Below are 24852 nucleotides of genomic sequence, written 5' to 3' on the forward strand. Positions count from 1 at the left end.
TGTTGATTGAATTTGTAAGAAGAAGTTAATAAGGCTTGCTTTACGCCACAGTTCGGTGAGTTTTGTTGTTTAGCTGCGTGGCGCTGTTTCGTTGGTAAGTCATGTTGGATTCGTGTTACAGAAAACCGCGTTATTTTTCGTGACGCGCGTATTTGACTCTGGAATAAACTGTACGTGGCACTGGCAGTTTAGCAAGCGCTGCCCGAGTGTGCGTCGTAACAGGTGTGGTGTGACATAAGCATAGGAGAACATTTAGACTTCTTATTGATTAAAAAGGATGCAAAATTTCTAATGACGATGCAATCAGACAAATGAATCACGTTTTGTTCTGAGCTCTGCTATATATTGATATATATATTAGCGGTTAATATAATATTCTTGTAAAAGTATAAAACAAGGAAAAGCAATTGGATTGAACAGCTATTTCAACTAAACACACAAACCTTGGCAGTTGAAGCCGTCACCTACAAACCAGTCTTTGCACTTACAAGTGTATCCCCCACTTGTGTTTATGCAATTTGCCTCAACGTGACATGCGTGAGTCCCAAGAGCGCATTCATCAACACCTGAAAACATCACGTAGTTACCGACTATGAAATACTGCCTTTCCAAAAAAAACGAGACAAAATTTCACTCTTTGACCTAAAATTTTAACATATTATACTTGTTGTAAATTAGTACTCAAAATATTCTAAATGTAACATAATATTTGTACCCACCATGACATTGGATGCATGTTACAACAACCAACACGAACACCAGATAGGACAACATCATTTTTGCAGAATATTCACACACTGAACCCAGCTTGCTTGTGAAAACTCTTTTTTTTCCACCAACGATCAAGTTTTTCTTCAAAACTTGACAGGGAAATTAGTAAAGGATATCCTCTCGCGATATAACCAAAAACGATTGATCGATGCTAAACAAACTGTGCGGTGCGACATCGATAGCCTGTGAGACTGTCTTCGTTTGCAATAGATCCGAAATTGTCCGTCATTGCACGACCCAAACATTTTATACATTTACATGTTACCTGACACAATGAGTGGTTGATCATTTCCATCAGAAATTAAAATTAACAAACTGTTAAAGAAAACATTGGGTTTACAGGCTTTGAAGCCCGGGCATTGCAGCCTTGCTGGATCAGCCTCTTATACCTGACATCTCGATACGATAGCTGTGATCGCCAAGTAAGGACCTGCGCAGTGGGGCGATCCAGCCAATGTGGGTTTACGTAAACTCAGTCATGCAGAATACGACCCCAGTTTCGAAACCATCTGGTTCGCAACGACTTTTTGCGGAGTGTTTTATTCCCATCAGATTTCATCAGTGCAGCTCGGTGACTGGTGACGATCTTTCCAGCTAAATTGCCAGGCGACGACTTCCACATTGTGGTGAACAAGTATTCCGTGCTTGGTTGCTCCTTCCAACATTTCTTAATGTCCCAAAAAGGCTCAAATTATATAAACGTACATGTATGTATATATTCTTTCATTGCTTTTGTAGTATAAGGTTTGGAATAAGTCGTCTTCCCATTTTTGTATTTATCATTCCAATCTCAAGAACAACTCTTCACATAGATAATAAAAGACAAATACGAAAATGTAAATGAGGATTTACGCAAAGTCACTCAAGCATGAAGACCCCACGCTCCACTTTTATATAACCACCTGGTTCACAAGACAGTTCAAATAATTTGTGGAAAACATACAGCTAAGTCAAGCAGCCACATACTGCAGCAGAGAAATACATATTACCGGCTTGCAAGATTATTGTAAATGAGATACTTGGTCCTGGTGCAGTTAGGGAAGTAGCTAAAGTCCCCCTCTCAGACAATACAATTGCAAGATGTATCGAAGACATGTCTGTGGACATCGAAAAACTTGTTTTGGAAACTGTACGTATTAGCTGAAAATTTTCATTATAAGTTGATGAGTCGACAGACATCAGTGGACATGCTCAACTCTTGGCAAACGTACGTTTTGTGGATGGAGATTCTATTAGAGAAGACTTTTTGTTTTTGCAAGAGACTGCCTGAGAACACAACAGGGGAAGAAATATTTCGTGTTACTTCAAATTATTTTGAACATGGAGGACTTGAATGGAAAAACTGTAAAAGTATTTGTACAGATGGAGCAGCAGCCATGGTCGGGCGTCACAAAGGTTTTGTGCACCGAGAAGCCTTGGTTGCAAAAACTTTGGCAGCAGATCTAGCTTCTGTGCTTGGCGCTGTTGTGAGGATAGTTAATTTTGTCAAAACAAGACCACCAGAAAGTCGCATATTTGCAGCTTTATGTGAAGAAATTAGAGCAGAATACACAACTTTACTGCTTCACACGGAAGTCAGGAGATATTTTTAACTGATGAAGTCTTTGATGAGGCAAAACTGCTGGAATGCGATGATTGGTGTGGAAAGTTAGCATACATGACTGACATATTCCAACATTTGAATGAACTAAACACACGCATGCAAGGCTGAAATGAAAATCTCCTCACCAGCACAAAGAAAATAAATATATTTCGTTCAAAGGCGCAGCTTTGGCAACGACATGTGAAAAATACAGTCTTGTTATGTTCCCACTTACCCCAAAATGTTAAAGAAATGTGAACACTGCTGCTCTATGCGAGAACATAGAAAAACACTTGAAATTTCTTAAGGAGAAATTATCTTTTGATTACCATTCTGTTACCACCGAACGCTTTGACTGGGTCAGGGATCCTTACAGCTCAGCAACAGCTTTTGACAAAGTCATGACCGTACCGGAGCAAGAAGAATTTACAACTTAGACAAGATCGCTCGTTGAGATTAAGATTTTCGATCTACCTTTGGATCGATTTTGGGTGTTGGCTTCCAAGGAGTTTCCTGTTGTGGCAAACAATGCTATTTTGACGTTGCTTCCATTCTCAACAACTTATCTTTGTGAGATGAGTTTTGCAAGCATGACTGCTATAAAAGTCAATAAACGAGAACGATTGAGAACTGTGGAAGAAAAGCGTCGCGTTTGTCTTTCTTTAATTCCTGCCTGAATATCAACTTTGTGCTCATCCAAACAGGCCCAGATATCGCACTGATATAAACCGGATTGAATGGATTATAGTTGTGTTGTTTGTTTTATTGCATTATATTACATTACGTTTAGTATTCCGCAAGATTATTTTAATAAAACTGTGTTCCGTGGCTCAAAAAGGTTGAAAAATACTGAATTACAGTACACCAAACGGGCGAATAGCTTGTATAGTTTCAGTAATAATAGCAGTGTCTTGTCACCGAATAGAAGATCAAAGATAAAACGATGATTCCGAATAGATTAGAATCGAGCCGAATGTAAAAAGCCCAATTAACAGCCGCACATGACAATTTATACTTGGACATTCGGAAGCTTATTGGTTGGTTTCGTCACGTGCCGGTATACATCACTTAGGGTAATATAATACAAGAACAAAGGTGTGGTGTGACATAAGCATAGGAGAACATTTTATGTGGTAAACAGGATGTTGAATGAATCACTTTACTCGAGAATATTCGATGGATAAATCATTTCGGTCTCATTATGAGGGTTTGTTTACACTTGGGTCGGAAGTTGCAAAACATTCGATGCATCTGGTAACGGGGCGTGCAAATGCTTGTTCGACACTACAAACGAAATGGATTATGCAATACTTGTGAAATGCTACACACAAAACATTACGCAATACAAATGTTGGTTTCTCTGGGTATGTTACATACACCAAAATGCGAAAAACCTTTGCCATATTTTAAGCAGGTACAACTGTAAGTGCCCGAAACATAATTTGCAAAAAGACACTAAAAACGGTGACAAGGAAAGTAAAAACGTTGCAGTTGGAAGGAGATTCAGAACTGGTCATCATTGGTGGCTCGAAAGTGGAAGAAATCGGTGTGGTCGAAGTCATAGTTGGAGTGGAAAACATTGTGGTGGTGCTGGCTAAGAGACCTTCTGTAAAGCAAAAGTATTTGACACATTAGGTTTACTTTTTGATCGCTGAGTAACGCTTTCCTGTGGAAAAAGTGAAGTTAGTAGATGAGTTTGTTGAGAACGTGGGTTTGACCATGATGGTATAAACAGAGGTTGGGTTAAGATTAGCAAACGCTGCTTCTCTGTTGTGAAGTCTGCTGTACTTTGTAATTACACTTGTTCCTTCAATCAACGTCACGTCATAATAAAATAGTTCATAAGCTGGAACCAATCTTTCCCACTTGACGATGACGAAATGAAGTCCAACATTTTGTGCAGTAATTGTGACATCACTGTTTCCTGTGGTTCATTTTTTAGACCTGAGTTCGTTGTTGAAATCTCACTTTTCGTTAACAACTTACCATAACACTCGTAATCTTCATAACAGTAACAACTGTTTCCATAATAATTATTATCGCAGGTACCGCGGGTTCCACAAACTGAATAAGAAGTTGAATCACATTTTCCTGTAAATTTTGTAGTGTTTAGTGGGACTTTATGATTTTTAGGTTATTGTAACTTACCCACACAAATGATTCCATTGCCAAAGTATCCCAACTTACAAGAACATGTGAAACTGCCTATTGTGTTCGTACATATCGCCTCATTGTGACAGTTGTGCAAACCGTAAGAACATTCATCAATATCTGTGATAAAGTTTTACTTTTTTAACAAATATAAATTTATCACAAATTTAATTATTATAACCTATACAAGCTCCTCCTGAGAGCGCAAACCCAGCTCCACAACCATGAGCAGGATTTGGTGTGCTTGGCGACAAAGTTGGGTCAATGGGCATTTCAGGTTCTGCAATACAGTTGCCAAGATAAAAACTAAATTTAAGATTTTTGTTATTTAATGAAAGGGAACCTGTTTGAGCTAAAATGCTCGCAGATGCGGTTCCATGGTAGTTGTAGACAACTACAGTTAGATTATAAGTTGTTGATGGTTTCAGAAACGAAAACGCTGCTTTTCTTGAAATGTGTTGATCATAGGAAACTCCATCACCGGTCAAAAATGCACTTCTAAGTGTAACTTTGTTGCTTGTCCATGAAAAGCTGAGACCGGTACTAGATTTCCAAGTTGTTGATAAGTTTCCAACAGAAGGTTGTTCAACTAATAAAGATAGATTGAAAACTAGAATGCATTTTAAACCCCCATAAAGCTGCTTATTTAGAGTTGTAACTTAGGTGCATTTTTCATATCTAATTTATGTAAAATGTTTGCCACCCGTTGATAGAGGGTCTGTGAAATTGCTCCAATCCTTAGTGTTGAAAGGGTTGGAGATCTCTGATTTGTTCCACAAAAATAGTGTCAAATTCAAAAGGATTTTTTGCACCACTTACGAAACGCCGTTATACTGTTGGTCGCTTTGCGGGCAAACGTTTTAGTAAGTAGGAAATTCTATTGTTACATACTTACCAAAGGTGTCAGACCGGGGATTTGTATCACATCCTCCTTCTGAATAACATTCTGTTCCTCCACAATGTTCTATGATTATTTGCAAAATGAAATTTTACGAAAATTAAAATTTATGCGAATTGCCTAAAACTAGAAACACAGTTATTCCATTATTGGATGAAGAACTTGATTAAATATTAGGGAACTTTCGACTTAAACTTATGTCACCATATTAGCAGCAATTTTTGCAACCGAAATTTACAGTTTTGGATTCACAAGAGAAAGCACTTACGAGTGCAGACCTTTCCATTCCCAATGTAACAATTGTTGCAAATGCAATTGTAACTTCCAGGTGTGTTCGTGCATGCTGCGTTCGAATCACATGGATCACCTTGGCACTCATTAATATCTGATGAAAAAACATATTTGGTTTGACAAACGGGTTTTCTTTACACATAAACTTGGCTTGTAGTTGTAAATTTTATTCATAATCATGTAATACCCACATATCGTTTGTGGACAGCTGCTAATGGATAAAATAGATTACACTTGCAAATTCAAATAAAGTTTTCTGCACAGTACTAAATGGAATGTGTTATCTATACACAAAAAGTAAAGTATGCCTGTGGCGACCGAACTGTAGTGTTCGCCTGTGCATTGAAGCGTGCTATTGCCTTTTTCCCGTGTAGCGGCTGGTACCTTACTCGTGTTTTTTGTGTTGCTCGCTCTTCTGCCTCTGCACGACTCTCGCCATAAAGCATTAACCGCTTTCCCGGTGACCCCGAGGCTCCAAAAACGTTTTTTGGAGGTCATGGAGACGGAACACGCCGTCTCACTTAAGCTACCCACGTTCTGGCCAACCCAGCCACGTGATTGGTTGCAACAAGCTTTGCGCTAAAGAAGCAAATCTCGGCCTTGGACCAGGCCACATCAGCGCGACTTATTGACTTGCTTGAACGACCGCCTGCTAAAAACAAGTTTAAAGTCATTCGAAGGCTTTTATCACAGGCGCTTGGATCAGATGCGCGCCAATGCTGCCCTCCGTGCTCTTATCAGGTAAACAACAACGCCGGTTGCCTGTAATGGCTGGGGCAACTGGCGACTCTTAAGCCTGTTCTTTCTTTGGGAAAAAGTTTCCGGCCGCAACTTTGGTGGACACTGGTGCTGAAGTCAGCGCACTTCCCCCTACTGGCTTCGAACGTCGCACCATACCCAAGGGTTCCGTTCTCAAGGCCGCTAATGGAAGCTACATAGCCACTTTACTGTTACAAAGTTGTTCAACTGCACATCCCCTCTGGTGTTTACAAATGGAAGTTTGTGTTGGCCGATGTCTCACGTCCACTGCTCGGTGCTGACTTTCTCCGTGCTAATCGCCTGCTTGTCGACGTTGACAAGAAACGTCTTGTTCACTCAGGGGTGTTCGCGAGCTACCCCTTGAAAACGTCTCTACACCAACCGCCACAACTTTGCACTCTCAATTCCGTGCTTTGCCCCTACGAGAAGTTGTTGGAGAAGTTTCCAAAGGCAAAAATACCTAGATTTTGTGATTCCTTGGCTAAGCACGGTGTTCAGCACCACATTGTAACTGATGGCTAGTGATGTTCCCAGTTCCAAATTATCCAGCCTGGCCGGATCCGGATAGTTATCAATCAAATCTGGCAGTTAACACCGCTTCGTGTATTTTATTGGTTTGGCAAAAATGTTTGATTGCCAAAAGAATGCTATGTTAAGGTTAGCTTATCATGAGTGGGAAGTTCAAGACAAGCAGCCCACATGGAACATCTCGAGCAGCTTTTCCAACGGCTTTCGGACCACGGTCTCGTCGTCAACTTACAAAGGTCAACTTGGGTTAAGATTAGCAAACGCTGCTTCTCTGTTGTGAAGTCTGCTGTACTTTGTAATTACACTTGTTCCTTCAATCAACGTCACGTCATAATAAAATAGTTCATAAGCTGGAACCAATCTTTCCCACTTGACGATGACGAAATGAAGTCCAACATTTTGTGCAGTCCACATGGAACATCTCGAGCAGCTTTTCCAACGGCTTTCGGACCAAGGTCTCGTCGTCAACTTACAAAAGTGCGAGTTTGGCAAAAGCAGCATCGAGTTTCTTGGGCGTTTCGTCGACCAATGCGGCATCAAACCCCTGTCCAGCAAAGTAGACGCTGTGAGGAACTTTCCTGTGCCAACAACCATCAAAGGTTGACAGGAGTTTTCAGGGATGGTCAATTTCTACCACAGGTTCGTGCCCAATATTGCCAATATTATGAAACCGCTCTATGGTGCTTTAGCGGGCAAACCTAAGCAACAGGTGTGGTCGGTCGACCTGTAGAGGGCTTTCGATAAGGCTAAAGACGCTCTCGCCAATGCTACGCTTTTGCATCATCTACAGTGGCAAGCTTGCATCGCACTCACGACCAATGCCTTTGCGAACGCTGTGGGTGCCGTTCTTGAACAATTTTCTGAAGGTCATTGGGCCCCTCTTGGTATCTTCAGCCGTCAGTTGAGAAAGCCGGAAACGAAGTACAGCTCCTTCGACCGCGAGCTTCTTGCGCTGTACCTGACCATTAGGCACTTCCGTTATTTTCTGGAAGGGCGCAAGTTTACTGCGTACACCGACCAGAAACCGCTTACTTTCGCATTTAAGAAGACTGCCGACCCTTGGTCTGCTCGCCAGCAACGTCAACTTTCTTGTATTTCAGAGTTTACTACCGATGTCCGGCACATTAGCGGCAAGGCGAATACTGTCGCGGACGCACTTTCCAGGTATCTCTTGAGTGCCCTACGGGTGCCTCTGTTCGACATAGATTGCGAGGCTCTGGCACGCGCGCAACAAACCGACGAAGTGCAGTCTTATCGCACAGCAATTACCGGGTTGCGTATGCAAGATGTTCCGGTTGGCAATTCAGGAACCACGCTACTGTGTGACACATCGCTTGGAAGACCTCGGCGCGTCGTTCCCTCGTCCTGGCAAAAGAAGGTGTTCGATGCCGTTCACGGATGGTCCCACCCGTCCATTCTCACCACGAAGAACCTTGTTGCCTCAAAATTTGTTTGGCATGGGTTAAAGAAGCAAGTAGCATTGTGGGCCAAGCAATGTGTAGCTTGCCAGCGCGCCAAGGTTCAGCAGCAGCACGTTCGAGCTCCACTTGCCCAGTACAGCCCTTCGACATCGTTGGTCCTTTTCAACCTTGTCGATGTCAAACGTATTTATTAACTGTGGTCGACCGCTTAACCCGAAGCGATACCGCTTTACTTTGCCATTACCGCGGCATGGCGCAAAGCCATCTACTCCTTAGGCACTCGTGTCTCCGGTATAAGCAACCCCTTTCTGACCTACGATTCGAAAAGCATCCTCACTAAAACACTACTCCTCCCCCAGATCTCCTATTTAGCTAGAACATACCCTCTTCCTGAAAGACTGCGGGAAGCGGAAGACAGCATCGTCTTAGGCTTTGTTGGAGGTCACCACAATCCTACCCTTCCCATCCGAACCTTGGCGGCGTCGCCAACATACCACTTTACTCAAAACTATTCTACTTGTCAAAGCCGTAGATTTTTTTTAACGGGCCCCACCGAGTGTACCCCTTTCTTTCTTTCTTCCGCTTTCTTCCCCTCCTCATTAAAATCGCAATCCTCCACTTTTGTGCATGTTCACTTCCTAGCGTAACTTTCCCACTTTTATTTCGCGCTCTCTTCTTGTACATATTGAAAATACCTGCTTTATCCTTTTTCGCGCAATTGTTTTTCGTTGGGCACCTTTTAAGTGCCCGATTAAATATGTAAAAAAAATCAACCGCTTTACTTTGCCATTTTAGAAGTCAGATGCAAAGTTCAGTCAAATTTACAAGAACGGGAAACTTGCCGATGCAATTGATTCCGTCACTTGTGAATCCAGAACAGCAACCTAGTGGCGGAGAGTTCACACATCCTGACGTTGTTGGAGACGGTAGGGTTGGAATTGCCGGTTCGGAAACTGGAAAAGCACGCGGTTTTAACATCATCGCATATTTATCATAAAACCACTAAAAGATACAAAACTCAGAAGCTAGTCGTGAATGAGTAATCGGACTTACGAGTTCTGGCTGTAATAACTTGAGTGGATGTGGAAATGAAGTTCCGAGCTGTAACTGTTATGTTGTACTCGGTATCAGGCTGCAAGTAAAGGAAACCCATCTGCCTCGTTCCAGAATGGTAATATTTTGTCCCGGTGGTTGAAGCATCTGCAGTGTTCGCGTTGCTGACAACCCATCCAATAAACAGACTGTTGTGTGTTTTCCACAAAACCTTGACATTGTAAATAACTGGTTTTCCTGTAGATAAAAAAAACGTGACCAGTATGAAAAGAAATATTAATTCTGTTTTTACCAAGTAAATTTTTACAGAACAGCAGCACGTTACACTTACCACTTGTAAAACAGGTGTAACCGTTCAAACCTTCAGCACAACGACCAGGGCAAGAACTATTGCAGTATCCTAAAAACATCAATGTATAAGAAGAAAAATTAGAATTGGTTAAGTTACACTAGAAAATTAGACGTGTTGTTTTGACACTGCTACGTGTTGAAATGACACACTTCTGTGTTGCCAAACGTGTTGTTTTATAAGCACCGAGTGAAAACAACACGCTTGATGTGTATTTCTAACACGGCGGTGTGTGTTTTAGCGTTAAAATCTGCAAACAACACGTGTGTTCTTTGGAAACAACACGGCAGTTTCTGGCAAACGTGTTGCAAATTTGCATAATAACACATCAACGTGTTATATGCACTACTGTTAGCAACACGCTTTCCGTGTTGTTATCAGACATCTATGTTTGCATAGGATATTTACGGTCAAAATTCGAAGGCTGGTGACAAGATAAATTACTAAAGAAGTGTTTTGTATTGCATATCAATATTTCTATTGAAGTAAGTATTGGCGATGGGAAATGCCCAACATGTATTCCTCTGTCATAATGTATTTTAAATTACGTCATAAAGCAAGCAATCAGTAAAATGCATTAATGCTGATTTTACTGCTAAGCACAGTTGTATGCGCAATTGCTAGTGTATAATTAAGAGCGTTTTGAGTTAGATATTATCAAACTATACTCCTATCGTTTAAGGGCATTGCGAGTAAAATTTAGGTTCTCTCGCCCACGTTTCGAAAACGCACAATCCGAAGCATGGGGATCCGGCAAATGTAAGTATAAATTAATTACTACCTACTTATTTGTCCATTATTTTTAAACGTAAATAAACTGTATTAATACAATAACATCTTGTAATGTCAGATTGTTATAAACTTGGAAGCTGAGAATTTTTGGTACTGTGTAGACAAGGTTTTATTTACCCCTTGCCTTGAAAATATTTCGGCGGGAATTTGTGGCGAAATGTTTCAAAGCAGCTTGCCAGGTTGGCTTGTATGTTAACTATGTTGTTACAACTACAAGGGTAAGTCGTGCCACTTCGTTTTTAGCTATGTTAAAATGTGTATTTTGCCATTTTTAATATGAGCTGTTTGGTTTGCAAAATTCTTAGGTTATCTTGTATAAACTAGGTCCTTGTATACTGTTGATCAACTTGTTGCAACACAAATTGTGGATTAGATGGATCACCCTGAGGTTAGTTTCAAGCACTTTATCAACATGTGTGCTTTTTAAGCATGTGCTTTTATTCACATTAACAATTGCATGTACAATAAACCAAACACCAGGCACTTTAAAACATACATAACAATAAATGTTGTGCAGATGTTATTTTTGTTGTTGAATGTGTTGTAGATTGTCTTACTTGCTGGTTTGGGCCAGATACCAGAAGAATATGTTGACACATGAAAAGTAATGTTCAGTAAGTATTGTCATTTCTTATCAAAGTAACAAATATAGCATTTTTGTGTTCTGTATTTCGCCTTTGCCCTTCGGCAAATAAAATTTTTCAACAACAATTCCTTTTAGGTTAATTAATGTTGGGGTGGACATCATGAAGATACAAAGGAAAAAGTAATATCAGCAAGCATTCTACTGGCATTTTTGTTCTGAGGAAGGTAAATATTTTTTTTATTCACAAACTATAAGTTAGTTTTGTAAGTAGTATGTATGAAGCCGCTTACAAAAACAAGTCACTGAAAATGCTCATTTTGTGGTAGCAAATTACTATATGGCATTCTTGTTTTCCATTAATTCGCATATTCGAAGGCTGAAAACATGTTGGTGATAATTCATATTCATACATTGACTTTTCAAGGCAAAGTTGTATTGTTGTCTCAATTTTGACATGGTTTTAAAAATAACTAATTGTGTTAATGTCAATGCTATTTTCATATATTTTATCTTATGCCTATTTATTTTCTTTTCAGAATGAACAGCCCAAGATGCTAGCCCATGCTTGTATTGTAATCAATACAAATAATGTTGGGTTCATTGGACTGATGTCCATTGCTGTGGATATCTCTATATAAAGTAAAGCTACCAAACATATTTGCTTGGTTGGCTGTTCATTATAGTTTGATTTTGTACTTTGCAGCCATAAAAAGTTAACATAGTTGAAGTTAATGCCTTAGACAAATTTCTAAAACAACTGTTGACTTTGACATTTTGCATGTTCAACACAAAAATGTGCATGATATGTATTTCAACTACTTATGCTACTTGATGGTTTCAAATTTGGTTATAGTTAGTGCCATATACAAATTTTCACAGTTGTATTTGTTTTTCTGCATCTCGTTCCAGTCCTTTTCAATTGCCTTTACTATTGTAATACAACTTGGTGCATATATAACTGTGTGGTTTGAAACAACACGCATTTCCCGTGTAATGGGCTTGTAGCCGTATACGACACATTACACGCGTGTTGTTTAGGCAGGATCGCAGATTTTCACGGCAAAACAACACGTTAGGTGTGTCAGAACATTCACAGGGAGAAACAACACGGCTGTTATGCAACACGTGTACAGTGTTGTATACGGCTACAGAATTGCCGTGTTGAAACAACACGTTTCACTTTTCTAGTGTAGGTTGACCAAAGTTAACTTTTTGTTCGCGAAGCTAATAAGTGAACAAATTTATTTCGACTTCTATATGATTAAAAAAAAAGTTCTGGTTACGATGCAATCAGACAAATTAATCACGTTTTGCTCTGATACTATATATTAGCGGTTAACATAATATTGTTGTAAATGTATAAAACAAGGAAAAGCCATTGGATTGAACAACTATTTCAACTAAAAGCACAAACCTTGGCAGTCGAAACCGTCACCTACAAACCAGTCTTTGCACTTACAAGTGTATCCCCCACTTGTGTTTATGCAATTTGCCTCAACGTGACATGCGTAAGTCCCAAGACCGCATTCATCAACACCTAACAACATTACTTAGTTACCGACTATAAAATACTGTTTTTCATGAAAACGAGACTAAAACTCACTGTTTGACCTAAAGTTTTTACATATTATACTTGTTGTACGTTAAAATTCAAAATATTCGAAAAGTAAAAGTAATATTTGTACCCACCTTGACATTGGACGCATGTTACAACAACAAACACGAACACCAGATAGGACAACATCATGTTGGCAGAATATTCAGACACTGAACCCAGCTTGCGTGACAAAACCCCTTTTCTTCCACCAACGACACAAAGCACGTTTTCTTTGAAATTTGTCATACGAGAAGTCGGAAGTTATGAACGTGGTAAAACCGGATATCCCCTCGTGATATTTTGCGTGTACATTGATCAAACCCAAGCAAACTGTGCGATGCGACACAGTATGTACATTCGATAGCCTGTCAGACTACATAGGTTTACAGGCATACACCTTTTGTTTAAAAAAGATTATATCTTCTGGCGTTTTTCCGGTACGAACAACTAGGCTTCTTCAGAGAATACAACAAACACAGTAGCGAACCCACGTGCAAAGAAATTAAGCGACGAAAAAGTCTAAAAGGACGCAACAGCTAAAACACAGCGGAACATAAATCAATGGACAACATCAATCACGGATCAAACGGCCAAACATGGGAAACAAGAGTCAAGAATGGTTACGGGCGAAATTGCGGAACACGGGCGAAAGTACTTTTCCATCATTACGATTTAAAACATTCGGTAGCGAATTAATATAATAGTTTTCCACAACCAACCGTTTTGCCAAAATTGTTTCTTGTTTAAATACTTTAGCTTCCTTCCAATGGATACGGTGGTCGGTGTCAAGCATGTGGGCACACAGAACATATTTATTGGGTTCCATATTACGTATGGCTGCCTTGTGTTCTTTAATACGGGACGTTAAATTGCGCTAAATCTGGTCAATATCCACTGTGTTACAATCAAGACGAGGAGTGCTGGCATTGAGTATTCTTGATATCCGCGCAGAAACTCCCTGTACATATGGTATGGAAGTAAATGCTGTGTATGTTTGAGTAGGTTTGTTGTGTGTGGGTGGTGTGAGATTTAGGTTAGTGGGAATATGTGTAAGTTTTAGGACGTTCCGAATGTGTTTGCGTTCAACCCTCTGAGTGTGTGGATCGGCAATATGTGTAATCGTTCTATGGTCACAGTGAGGTTTTGATGTTTCGTATGGTGTGAGGTGTATCGTAAGTAGCTGGTTAGTGTGTGTAGGCTTGCAAAAACTGGAGGTGATGGTAAGTTTCCCGTCCGGTTTTGCAGTGACGTTTAACTTAACTTGATAGAAGGTTCGATATTGTTTATGTTATTATGAATCCCTGCGACCTCGTCTTTCGCTATGATGACGTAGGTGACATCGATATAGCGAAGCCAAAGTCACAGGGGTGTTGTTAAGGAAGCAAGAGCGGTTTGCTCAATCTGTTCCAAAGTCACTCAAGCATGAAGACCCTCGCTCAACTTTTACATAACCACCTGGTTCACAAGACAGTTCAAATAATTTGTGGACAACATAAACTGGTACAAAATGTTTGCGGTAAAATATTTGCCACTCATAGACCTTGGTTTTGAAAGTAATTTTCATAAACCACTTCATTGAACGGATGCCCTTCACATATGGTACCAAGCGAACGAATCAAGAAGAATCACCTGAAACTTTCTTCAAGACACAAAATAAATTTAATAAATTAATATATATATATATAAATTACTCTTTTTCAGTTTTCATGTCGATTTGCAATTCGAATTAATTATAAATTTTCTACGTAATGCGCTTCTGAAACAAATTGGTGAGTTTCTTACAAGCGTTTATTCCAGAATGTTGCATTATCATTGTGATACCATGCAAAGACAAGGAAGCCATCCTCATATTGGAACTGCTTGTTAAGGGGACGAGTAGCTCCAGTTTCATTGTTTATCCCTGAAGGCTTATGAGATAGCATGAATTTGATACAAAGGTGGTGATACAACAGTTCATTAGTAGAGTAGCTCAATAATGCACGCAATCTCATCCGTTACTTGTTTTTCTATTCTCGGTTTCGTAATCAGTCATGAGGAAGCACTTGATTACAACTTTTGTTTGCTTGAAGTTTCCCAACTTAACACAAGCAAACACCACCTTCACATTTACGTACTGGAGATCTACCACCGTAATCAGACAACCTGGCAATAAACTGAACCAGAGGTCGGAAGCCATTTGCATGCAAAAAGCCAACTACACACTTCAGCCTTAACTAAAACAAACTATAGATGCCACGAAACTTAAGTTGGTGGGGATTACTTTGATTCTTTTATTCACTTCAAAACAAAATTTCCACCACTATACGGTTTTAGTAAATATACAAAACCTACAGTACACCAAATAGTCTGAAATGTGTTTTGTTTACAATGAGCATGGGGCCATATTAGAAGTTGCATGGCCTGCTATAGTAAACAAGAAAGAAAATATTTGTCTCTTAAAATGAGAAAAGCCCGTTTTCCGACAGCAGACTACGAAACAGAAATATGAAAACAATGTTAGACATTTTTTGCAAATTCCATTAACCCTGTAACCTCCCTCACCAGCAAACCGTTGAATCCGAATAAACAATTTATTATCAAGCTGTAGGAATAAATCCCAAACCGGCGAATAGCTTGTAGAGTCTCAGTAATATTAGCAGTGTCTTGTCACCGAATCGAAGATCAAAGATAAAACGATGATTCCAAATAGAGTGGAATCGAGCCAAATGCAAAGATACGAATGCAAAGAGGCCAATTAACAGACGCACATGATTATTTGTACTTGGGCTATCGGAAGTTTATTGGTTGGTTTAGTCACGTGCCGTTATACATCACTTGGGTTAATATAATACAAGAACAAAGGCGTGGTCTGACATAAGCATAGGAGAACATTTTATGTGGTAAACAGGATGTTGAATGAATCACTTTACTCGAGAATATTCGATGGATAAATCATTTGGGTCACATTATGAGGTCATGTTTACACTTGGGTCGGAAGTTGCGAAATATTCAATGCATCTGATAATGGGGCTTGCAAATGCTTGAGCGATGCTGCAATCAAAATGAATTATGCAACACTTGCGCAATGCTGCACACACAACATTACGCAATATAAGTACTGGTTTCTCTGACGTATGTAACAACCCAAATTACAGTCGTTGAACTGTTTCGACACCAAAATACGAAAAAACATTTGCCACATTTTAAGAAGGTACAAATGTAAGTGCCCCAAATAAAATTTGCAAAAATACACTAAAAAAGGTGACAAGGAAAGTAAAAACGTTGCAGTTGGAAGGAGATTCAGAAGTGGTCATCTTTGGTGGCTCGACAGTGGAAGAACTCGGTGTGGTCGAAGTCATAGTTGGAGTGGAAGAACTCGGTGTGGTCGAAGTCATAGTTGGAGTGAAAGAGCTCGGTGTGGTTGAAGTCGTAGCTGGAGTTGAAAACATTGTGGTAGTGCTGGCTAAGAGACCCTCTGCAAAGCAAAAGTATTTGAAACACCTGTTTTACTTTTTGATCGCTGAGTAACGCTTACTTGTGGAAAAAGTGAAGTTAGTTGAAGAGCTTGTTGAGAACGTGGGTTTGACCATGATGGTATAAACAGAGGTTGGGTTAAGATTAGCAAACGCTGCTTCTCTGTTGTGAAGTCTGCTGTACTTTGTAATTACACTTGTTCCTTCAATCAACGTCACGTCATAATAAAATAGTTCATAAGCTGGAACCAATCTTTCCCACTTGACGATGACGAAATGAAGTCCAACATTTTGTGCAGTCCACATGGAACATCTCGAGCAGCTTTTCCAACGGCTTTCGGACCAAGGTCTCGTCGTCAACTTACAAAAGTGCGAGTTTGGCAAAAGCAGCATCGAGTTTCTTGGGCCTTTCGTCGACCAATGCGGCATCAAACCCCTGTCCAGCAAAGTAGACGCTGTGAGGAACTTTCCTGTGCCAACAACCATCAAAGGTTGACAGGAGTTTTCAGGGATGGTCAATTTCTACCACAGGTTCGTGCCCAATATTGCCAATATTATGAAACCGCTCTATGGTGCTTTAGCGGGCAAACCTAAGCAACAGGTGTGGTCGGTCGACCTGTAGAGGGCTTTCGATAAGGTTAAAGACGCTCTCGCCATTGCTACGCTTTTGCATCATTCACAGTGGCAAGCTTGCATCGCACTCACGACCAATGCCTTTGCGAACGCTGTGGGTGCCGTTCTTGAACAATTTTCTGAAGGTCATTGGGCCCCTCTTGGTATCTTCAGCCGTCAGTTGAGAAAGCCGGAAACGAAGTACAGCGCCTTCGACCGCGAGCTTCTTGCGCTGCACCTGACCATTAGGCATTTCCGCTATTTTCTGGAAGGGCGCAAGTTTACTGCGTACACCGACCACAAACCGCTTACTTTCGCATTTAAGAAGGCTTCCGACCCTTGGTCTGCTCGCCAGCAACGTCAACTTTATGGCGTCGCCAACATACCACTTTACTCAAAACTATTCTTCCTCTTTCCTGACAAAAACTAATATAAACACAGAATTTTAGATACACCTAACCCCTGCTCTTTCTTTTATTGAGTTTAATATTGGTTTACCCCCCTAACCTACATTTATTTTTTGAATACACCCAAATTCAACTACTTCGCTTCTTGGTTATTTCAGTTCTCAGAGCACTTATGCCACAAAACCCCTATTATTTCGATAATCCTACTTATTTACATTTTCCCCACCTCCTTAACGATCATACACACGAGCACCGAGCACTGATTATTATTTTGAACACCACCCTTACCCACACAATATGGAAAACCCGAAATAAAATTAAAAAGAATCACAATGTTGTTAAAAATATCCCTTAAAAAATGACGCAATCCTTTCGTCAATCTCTCAATTTTAAATATCGGTTACTGCGGTCCTGCAGGTGGTAGGCTACTTGTCAAAGCCGTAGATTTTTTTAACGGGCCCCACCGAGTGTACCCCTTTCTTTCTTTCTTTCTTCCGCTTTCTTCCCCTCCTCATTAAAATCGCAATACTCCATTTCTGTGCATGTTCACTTCCATTTAGCGTAACTCTCCCACTTTTATTTCGCGCTCTCTTCTTGTACATATTGAAAATACCTGCTCTACCCTTTTTCGCGCTAGTTTTAAATATATAAAAGAATCAACCGCTTTACTTTGCCATTTTAGAAGTTAGATGCAAAGTTCAGTCAAATTTAGAAGAACGGGAAACTTGCCGATGCAAATGATTCCGTCACTTGTGAATCCAGAACAGCAACCTAGTGGCGGAGAATTCACACATACTGACGTTGTTGGAGACGGTAGGGTTGGAATTGCTGGTTCGGAAACTGTAAAAGCACGCGGTTTTAACATCATCGCATATTTATCATAAAACCACTAAAAGATACAAAACTCAGAAACTAGTCGTGAATGAGTAATCGGACTTACGAGTTCTGGCTGTAATAACTTGAGTGGATGTGGAAATGAAGTTCCGAGCTGTAACTGTTATGTTGTACTCGGTATCAGGCTGTAAGTAAAGGAAACCCGTCTGCCTCGTTCCAGAATAGTAATGTCTTGTGTTGGTGGTTGAAGCATCTGCAGTGTTCGCGTTGCTGGCATTCCATCCAATAAACAGACTGTTGTGGGTTCGCCACAAAACCTTAGGATCGTGAATAACTGGTTGACCTGTGGACAAAAAACGTGACCAGTATGAAAAGAAATAATACATTCTGTTTTCTCCTTTTTACAGAACAACAGCACGGTATACTGACCACTTGTAAAACAGGTGTAACCGTTCATACCTTCAGCACAACGACCAGGGCAAGAACTATTGCAGTATCCTGAACATCGATGTAAACAGAAAAAAATAGATTTAATTAAGTTAGGTATACTTTTATATTTGTGGTTTGCGAAGCTAATGAGGGAACAAATTTATTCAGACTTCTTATTGATTAAAAAATATGTTCAGGTTACGATGCAATTAAACAAATGAATCACGTTTTGTTTTGGTCTCTATATTGATGTTATATATTAGCGGTTAATATAATATTGTTGATAATGTAAAAACAATTGAATTGAACAGCTATTTCAACTAAAAGCACAAACCTTGGCAGTTGAAGCCGTCGCCTACAAACCAGTCTCTGCACTTACAAGTGTAACCCTCACTTGTGTTTATGCAATTTGCCTCAACGTGACATGCGTGAGTCCAAAGAGTGCATTCATCAACACCTGAAAACATTACTTAGTTACCGACTATGAAATACTGTTTCCGAAAAGAACGAGACAAAAACTCACTCTTTGACCTAAAATTTTAACATAATATACATATTATAAGTTAGTATTCAAAATAATTCAAATGTAACATGAATATTTGTACCCACCTTGACATTGGACGCATGTTACAACAAGAAACACGAACACTAGAAAATGCAACATCATGTCGGCAGAATAAGCTGACACTGAACACATCTTGCATGACAAAAGCTCTTTTCTTTCAGCAACGACACAAAGCACTTTTTCTTCACATTCACTGAGTGTGTTGAAACTTGACAAACAACCAGTCTGTTCAATCCAGAAAATATTAACGGAAATTCCCTCGTGATAATACCAAAAACGTTTTTTATGTGTAAATTGATCGAAGCCAAACAAACTGCGCGATGCGACACGATATGTAGTTTCCAAAGCCTGTCAGACTGTCTTCGTTTGTAATAGATCCGGAATTGTCCGCCACTGCACGACCCAAACATTTTATACATTTACTTCATACCTGACATTTTATACATTTACTCCATTAGATAATAAAATAAATGAACTGTTACAGAAAACTTTGTTTACAGGCTTTGCAGCCCAGGAATTGCAGCCTTACTGGGTCAGCTTCATATTCCTGACATCTCGATACGATAGCTGTGATCGCCAAGGACCTGCACAGAGGGGCGATCCTGCCAATTATGCCATTGCATGAAACATTACTGTGTTGATATACAAACAGAATTATTGGTCTGAACTTATCAAAGCATATATTTTTAAACTCTGGTGATATTGGAGGAATGTGAAACGGGGGGTTTACGTAAACTCGGTCACGCAGAAAGCGACCTTTAGAAACCATTTGTTTCTCATCAGATGCACTGATGACGATCTTCCCAGCTAAATTGCCTGACCACGACTTCCACATTGTGGTGATCAAGTATTTCGTGCTTGGTCGCTCCTTCCAACATTTCCTAATGTTCACAAAAAGGTTCAAATTATATAAATGTACATGTATGTACATATTCTTTCATTGTTTGTGTAGTATTAGGGTTGGAATAAGTCGTCTTTTCATTTTTTCATTTATCTTTCTAATCTTCGAACAACTCTTAACATAGATAATTAAAGACGAAGACCAAATTGTAAATGAGGATTTACACAAAGTCATTCAAGCATGAACACCCCACGCTCAAATTTTACGTAACCACCAGGTTTACAAGACAGTTGAAATAATTTGGGCAAAACATAAACTGGTTGAAAATGTTTGTGGTAAAATATTTGACTCTCATAGACCTTGCTTTTGAAAGTAAATTTCATAAATTAATTGATTGAATGGATGCTCTTCAAATACACTACCAAGCGAACAAAGCCAGAAGAATCACCTGAAATTTTCTCCAAGACACAAAATAAATGTACAAATTACTCTTTTACAGTTTTCATGTCGCTTTACAGTGCGAATTAATTGTGAATTTGATGCGTAATGAGCTTCTGAAACAAATTAGTTAGTTTCTTTCAAGCGTTTTATTCAAGAATGTTGGATTATCATTGTGATTCCATGCAAATACCAGGAGGACATATTTTTATTGGAATTGCTTGTTATGGGGAGTAGCTCCAGTTTCATTATATATACCTGAAATCTTACGAGATAGCACATGGAATAAAATATACAAAGGTGGTGATACAACAGTTCACTAATAGTGTAGCATAATCTTGCAAGCAATCTATCCTTTAGTTGTTCTTCTTCTCTCGGTTTCGTAATCAGTCACGAGGAAGCACTTGATTGCAACTTTTGTTAGCTTAAATTATCCAAAATCAATTCCATTGACATAAATTACAGTCGTTAAAATGTTTCGACACCAAAATGCGAAAAACATTTGCCACATTTTATGAAGGTATTTTTTACTAACACGGATTTTGTTATTACTGAGAACCGTGTATCTACGAATACGAAATGTAACTGGAAATTTTCTGCCAATCAGGTGACGAATGCAGACCCAGTTACCCATTACTGACGCTTACTTTGCAACACTCGTATATGTTTCTGTTTTGAAACTGTATTTTGAGTGCTGTTTATCAAGAAATAGCTTTTATCAAATGTTTAAAACAAAAATTATGCTTGTGACCCACCTTGTTGGAAAAGAATGTGACGACAATTTAAATGCAGCATTTATTGACAGATAATTGCTTTTCATGGAAGCTTCACATGTAAATTGAAGCATGTCATTTAAATTTGAATAATTTCAATTTCAATTCAGTTTATTTTTATCCTTATCCGGTACAATACAAAACTGCACAGTAAACACAATAAATGGACCAGTTTGGATAAAGACGAGGGGACGGTAAAAACCGCAATTGGCTATCTGCAAACGCCCCTGGGTTGTGTCGATTTTGCAAAGATTTTAGGCTGTTTTACGCAGTGCATTTGACGAAACAAAAGAAAAAGACAATCAACAATCACTGTGCATGTAACAAATCAAGAACAAGTGCAATAATAGCAAGAATTTGTTTGTTTGTTTTCATGAGGCGTACGATTGTATTTTGGTGAATCGTTGCGAATTTGAATTTGGCGAGTGAACGCACACACGAGGAGAGCAATTTTAACGGCGGCGAAGTGTTGTTGTGATTTTGTGCTAAATTGCGCCCTATCGCATCAAAACATTCCTGCGGATATTGACATCTCAAACGTGGTCTGCTGCGCAACATTGGTATGTAAGTCAAGAAGATGTAATTTCAGTGCTTTAAGAAGTCCTTTTAAACTGAAGCTTTTGATGTTTTGCGGAATGTTGTTCCATATTTCTGCGCCTTGGTATTGTATAGTTTTTTTGCCTGGTTGAGTGTACACACGTGGGAGATAATATTAATGGTTCGTTAGACATCGTGTTGTGTGGGTATAAACGTTTGCTAATGGGGTAAAATAGTCCTTAAAGGCTGCGGGTAGACGATGTTTTTTGTATTCGTAAGAAAATTTACCAAGTTGCAGCTTGTGCAATAGATTGACGGGAAGAATTTGGGCGAAGTGCTTTATTTTGCAGGACCACTACTGGATGTAGCAATGATGGGCAAACAAAACCGCACCCCAAAAGGCCTTAGGACAATTGTGAGTGAACAAGTGCATGATGCACTGTTCGTAATGTGCACTGCCCAATGAGGTGCTTTAGCTTTGCAACACTTTTGCAATTTTTTTGCAGAATGAGTTGACATGTGGGGCCCATGACAGTGTATCGTCAATATGTACCCCAAGGTACTTCGTGGTCTTAACTTGCTGGAGTGTGGTGTCATTAATCTTAAGGGTAAATGCAAAGTTGTTTGTCTTTTTGCTGTTTGCGAAGAGCATGAATGTGTTTTTTTGCAGTTAACTGTTAGTTTGTTGGAAATGAACAATGTATTAACCTTATCGAGTTCGATATTTGCAGCCTTTTTTAAATCTCTAATTAGACATGTGTCATCTGCGAATAATTTTGTGCAGAATGAGGAGTCGCAAGGCGAATCATTTACATAAATGAGAAACAGAAGGGGTCCTAGAGGAGATCCCTGGGGAACGCCGCATTCCACGTCACAGACATTGAAGTGAAAATTGTAAATTTTAGTGTATTGTTGCCTGCCTGGAATCCGTAAAACTCTAATTTTTGCAGAATGATTTTGTGGTTGACGGTATCAAATGCCTTTGATAAATCCAGGAAAATTGCACATGATTTTTCTTTGTGATCTGTGGAATTGGCTATTTGCTTATAAAGCAAATAGCTTATAACTGTCAAATCAGTGAAATAGCCAGGCCTGAATCCATTTTAAAATTTGGTCAGTAGGTCAAATTTTGTTAAGTAGTCGGTTACTCTTTCGTGTATAATTATTTCAAAAATTTTAGCAAAAACTGGTATTAGCGATATCGCGGTCTGTAGTTGTTAACATTTTTTTGATCTCCTCCCTTGAACAATTGCGATATTTGCGACAGTTTAAGAACAACCGCATTGCTGGATTGAAAAATTAGCAGCAGTTTTGAAACCGATTGACCGCTTTTATCATTTCATCCTGCACGTACTTTGTTTATTTCCTTGTTTTGAACACTCATTACATTCAGCTTTCTTATTTTGACTGTACAAGTCTGTGTTCTGGTAACGTTGCAAATTCCTTTTACGAATTTTGTTTTATGTTACAACATTCTACAGTACACCAAATAGTCTAAAATGTGTTTTGATTACTTGAGCTTGCGTCACATGGGGCCATATTAGAAGTTGCATGGCTTGCTGAACTAAACGAGTAAAGAAAATATTTGTTTCTTAAAATAAGAAAAGCCCGTTTTTCAAAAGCAGACTACGAAACATATGAAAACAAAGTTAGACATTATTTTGCAAATTCCATTACCTCTGTAAGGGTTATACCTCCCTCACCAGAAAACCGTTGAATCCGAATAAACAATTTATTATCAAGCTGTGGGAATAAATCCCAAGCGGGCGAATAGCTTGTAGAGTTTCAGTAATAATAGCAGTGTCTTGTCACCGAATAGAAGTTTAAAGACAAAACACGATGATTCCAAATAGAGTAGAATCGAGCCGCATGCAAAGAGCCCAAATAACAGGCGCACATGACTATTTATACTCGGACTTTCGGAAGCTTATTGGTTAATTTCGTCACGTGCCGTTATACATCACTTAGGGCAGTGCTTTTCAACCTTTTTAAACTCTATCCGCACTTTTCTGTGGCACGAAAATTTCATCCGCACAATGCGGCCAAACCGCGCATGAAATGTTTGCGAACCCCAGGATGTACATAACTAATACCAACAGCCAGGCTTCATGATAAATTGCCCTTTCTTGGACGTTTCGAAATTTAAACGATTGGAAACCTACCGACGATTAAAGGGGAAGGATTAGCGTTGCTTCTTGAAGCTAGTGTTCGTAACCAAATATAAAAAATTCTTAGACTAAATAGTCTTTTATCGGGCGATTGTCATCCGCACTCATCCGCACCATGTTGCCTATCCGCACAACAAATTTTCACATCCGCACCAGTGCGGATGGTCCCACAGGTTGAAAAGCACTGACTTAGGGTAATATAATACAAAAATATTACATAAGAACAAAAGTGTGGGGTGACATAAGTATAGGAAAACATTTTATTAGGTAAACAGGATGTTGAAGAATCAATTTACTCGAGAACATTCGATGGATAAATCATTTGGGTCACATTATGAGGGTTTGTTTACACTTGGGTCGGAAGTTGCAAAATATTCAATGCATCTGGTAACGGGGCTTGCAAATGCTTGTTCGACACTACAAACGAAATGGATTATGCAATACTTGTGAAATGCGACACACAAAACATTACACAATACAAATGTTGGTTTCTCTGTGTTACAGACACCAAAATGCGAAAAACCTTTGCCATATTTTAAGCAGGTACAACTGTAAGTGCCCGAAACATAATTTGCAGACAGACACTAAAAAAGGTGACAAGGAATGTAAAAACGTTGGAGTTGGAATAAGAATCAGAAGTGGTCATCATTGGTGACTCGAAAGTGGAAGAACTCGGTGTGGTCAAAGTCGTAGCTGGAGTTGAAGAAATCGGTGTGGTCGAAGTCATAGTTGAAGTGGAAAACATTGTGGTAGTGCTGGCTAAGAGACCTTCTTTAAAGCAAAAGTATTTAAAACACTTGTGTCACGTTCGCATCACTCAGTAACGCTTACCTGTGGTGAAAGTGAAGTTAGTTGATGTGCTTGTTGAGAACGTGGGTTTGACCATGATGGTATAAACCAAAGTTGGGTTAAGATTAGCAAACGCTGCTTCTCTGTTGAGAAGTCTGCTGTACTTTGTTATTACACTTGTTCCTTCAATCAACGTCACGTCATAAAAAAATACTTCATAAGCTGGAAC

At 39.4% G+C, this 24852-nt stretch overlaps 1 protein-coding gene across 1 annotated transcript; it reads right to left on the reverse strand.

The window, feature by feature from the left end:
• Positions 1-9199: 9199 nt before the first annotated feature.
• On the reverse strand, positions 9200-13024 carry LOC145911990 (uncharacterized). The gene is made up of 4 exons (XM_082999421.1): positions 12871-13024; positions 9786-9854; positions 9455-9691; positions 9200-9354 (listed from the first exon to the last, which is right to left on the reverse strand). The coding sequence occupies exons 1-4, from the start codon at positions 13022-13024 to the stop codon at positions 9200-9202; spliced, it is 615 nt and encodes a 204-aa protein (XP_082855547.1).
• Between the last annotated feature and the right edge of the window lie 11828 nt (positions 13025-24852).

Source organism: Ascidia mentula, chromosome 8 (genome assembly GCF_947561715.1).
Source record: "Ascidia mentula chromosome 8, kaAscMent1.1, whole genome shotgun sequence".
Taxonomy (NCBI): Eukaryota; Metazoa; Chordata; class Ascidiacea; order Phlebobranchia; family Ascidiidae; genus Ascidia; species Ascidia mentula.

What these genes read in the sequence shown, in the direction of transcription:
- LOC145911990 (XM_082999421.1), bottom strand. Translation starts at nt 13,024, where the DNA reads ATGACAAATTTCAAAGAAAACGTGCTTTGTGTCGTTGGTGGAAGAAAA. An exon ending in TTACACCTGTTTTACAAGTG is followed by an intron (nt 9,692 to 9,785) that starts GTAAGTGTAACG and finishes TTTTATCTACAG; the next exon opens with GAAAACCAGTTATTTACAAT. An exon ending in AGTTATTACAGCCAGAACTC is followed by an intron (nt 9,355 to 9,454) that starts GTAAGTCCGATT and finishes GTGCTTTTCCAG; the next exon opens with TTTCCGAACCGGCAATTCCA.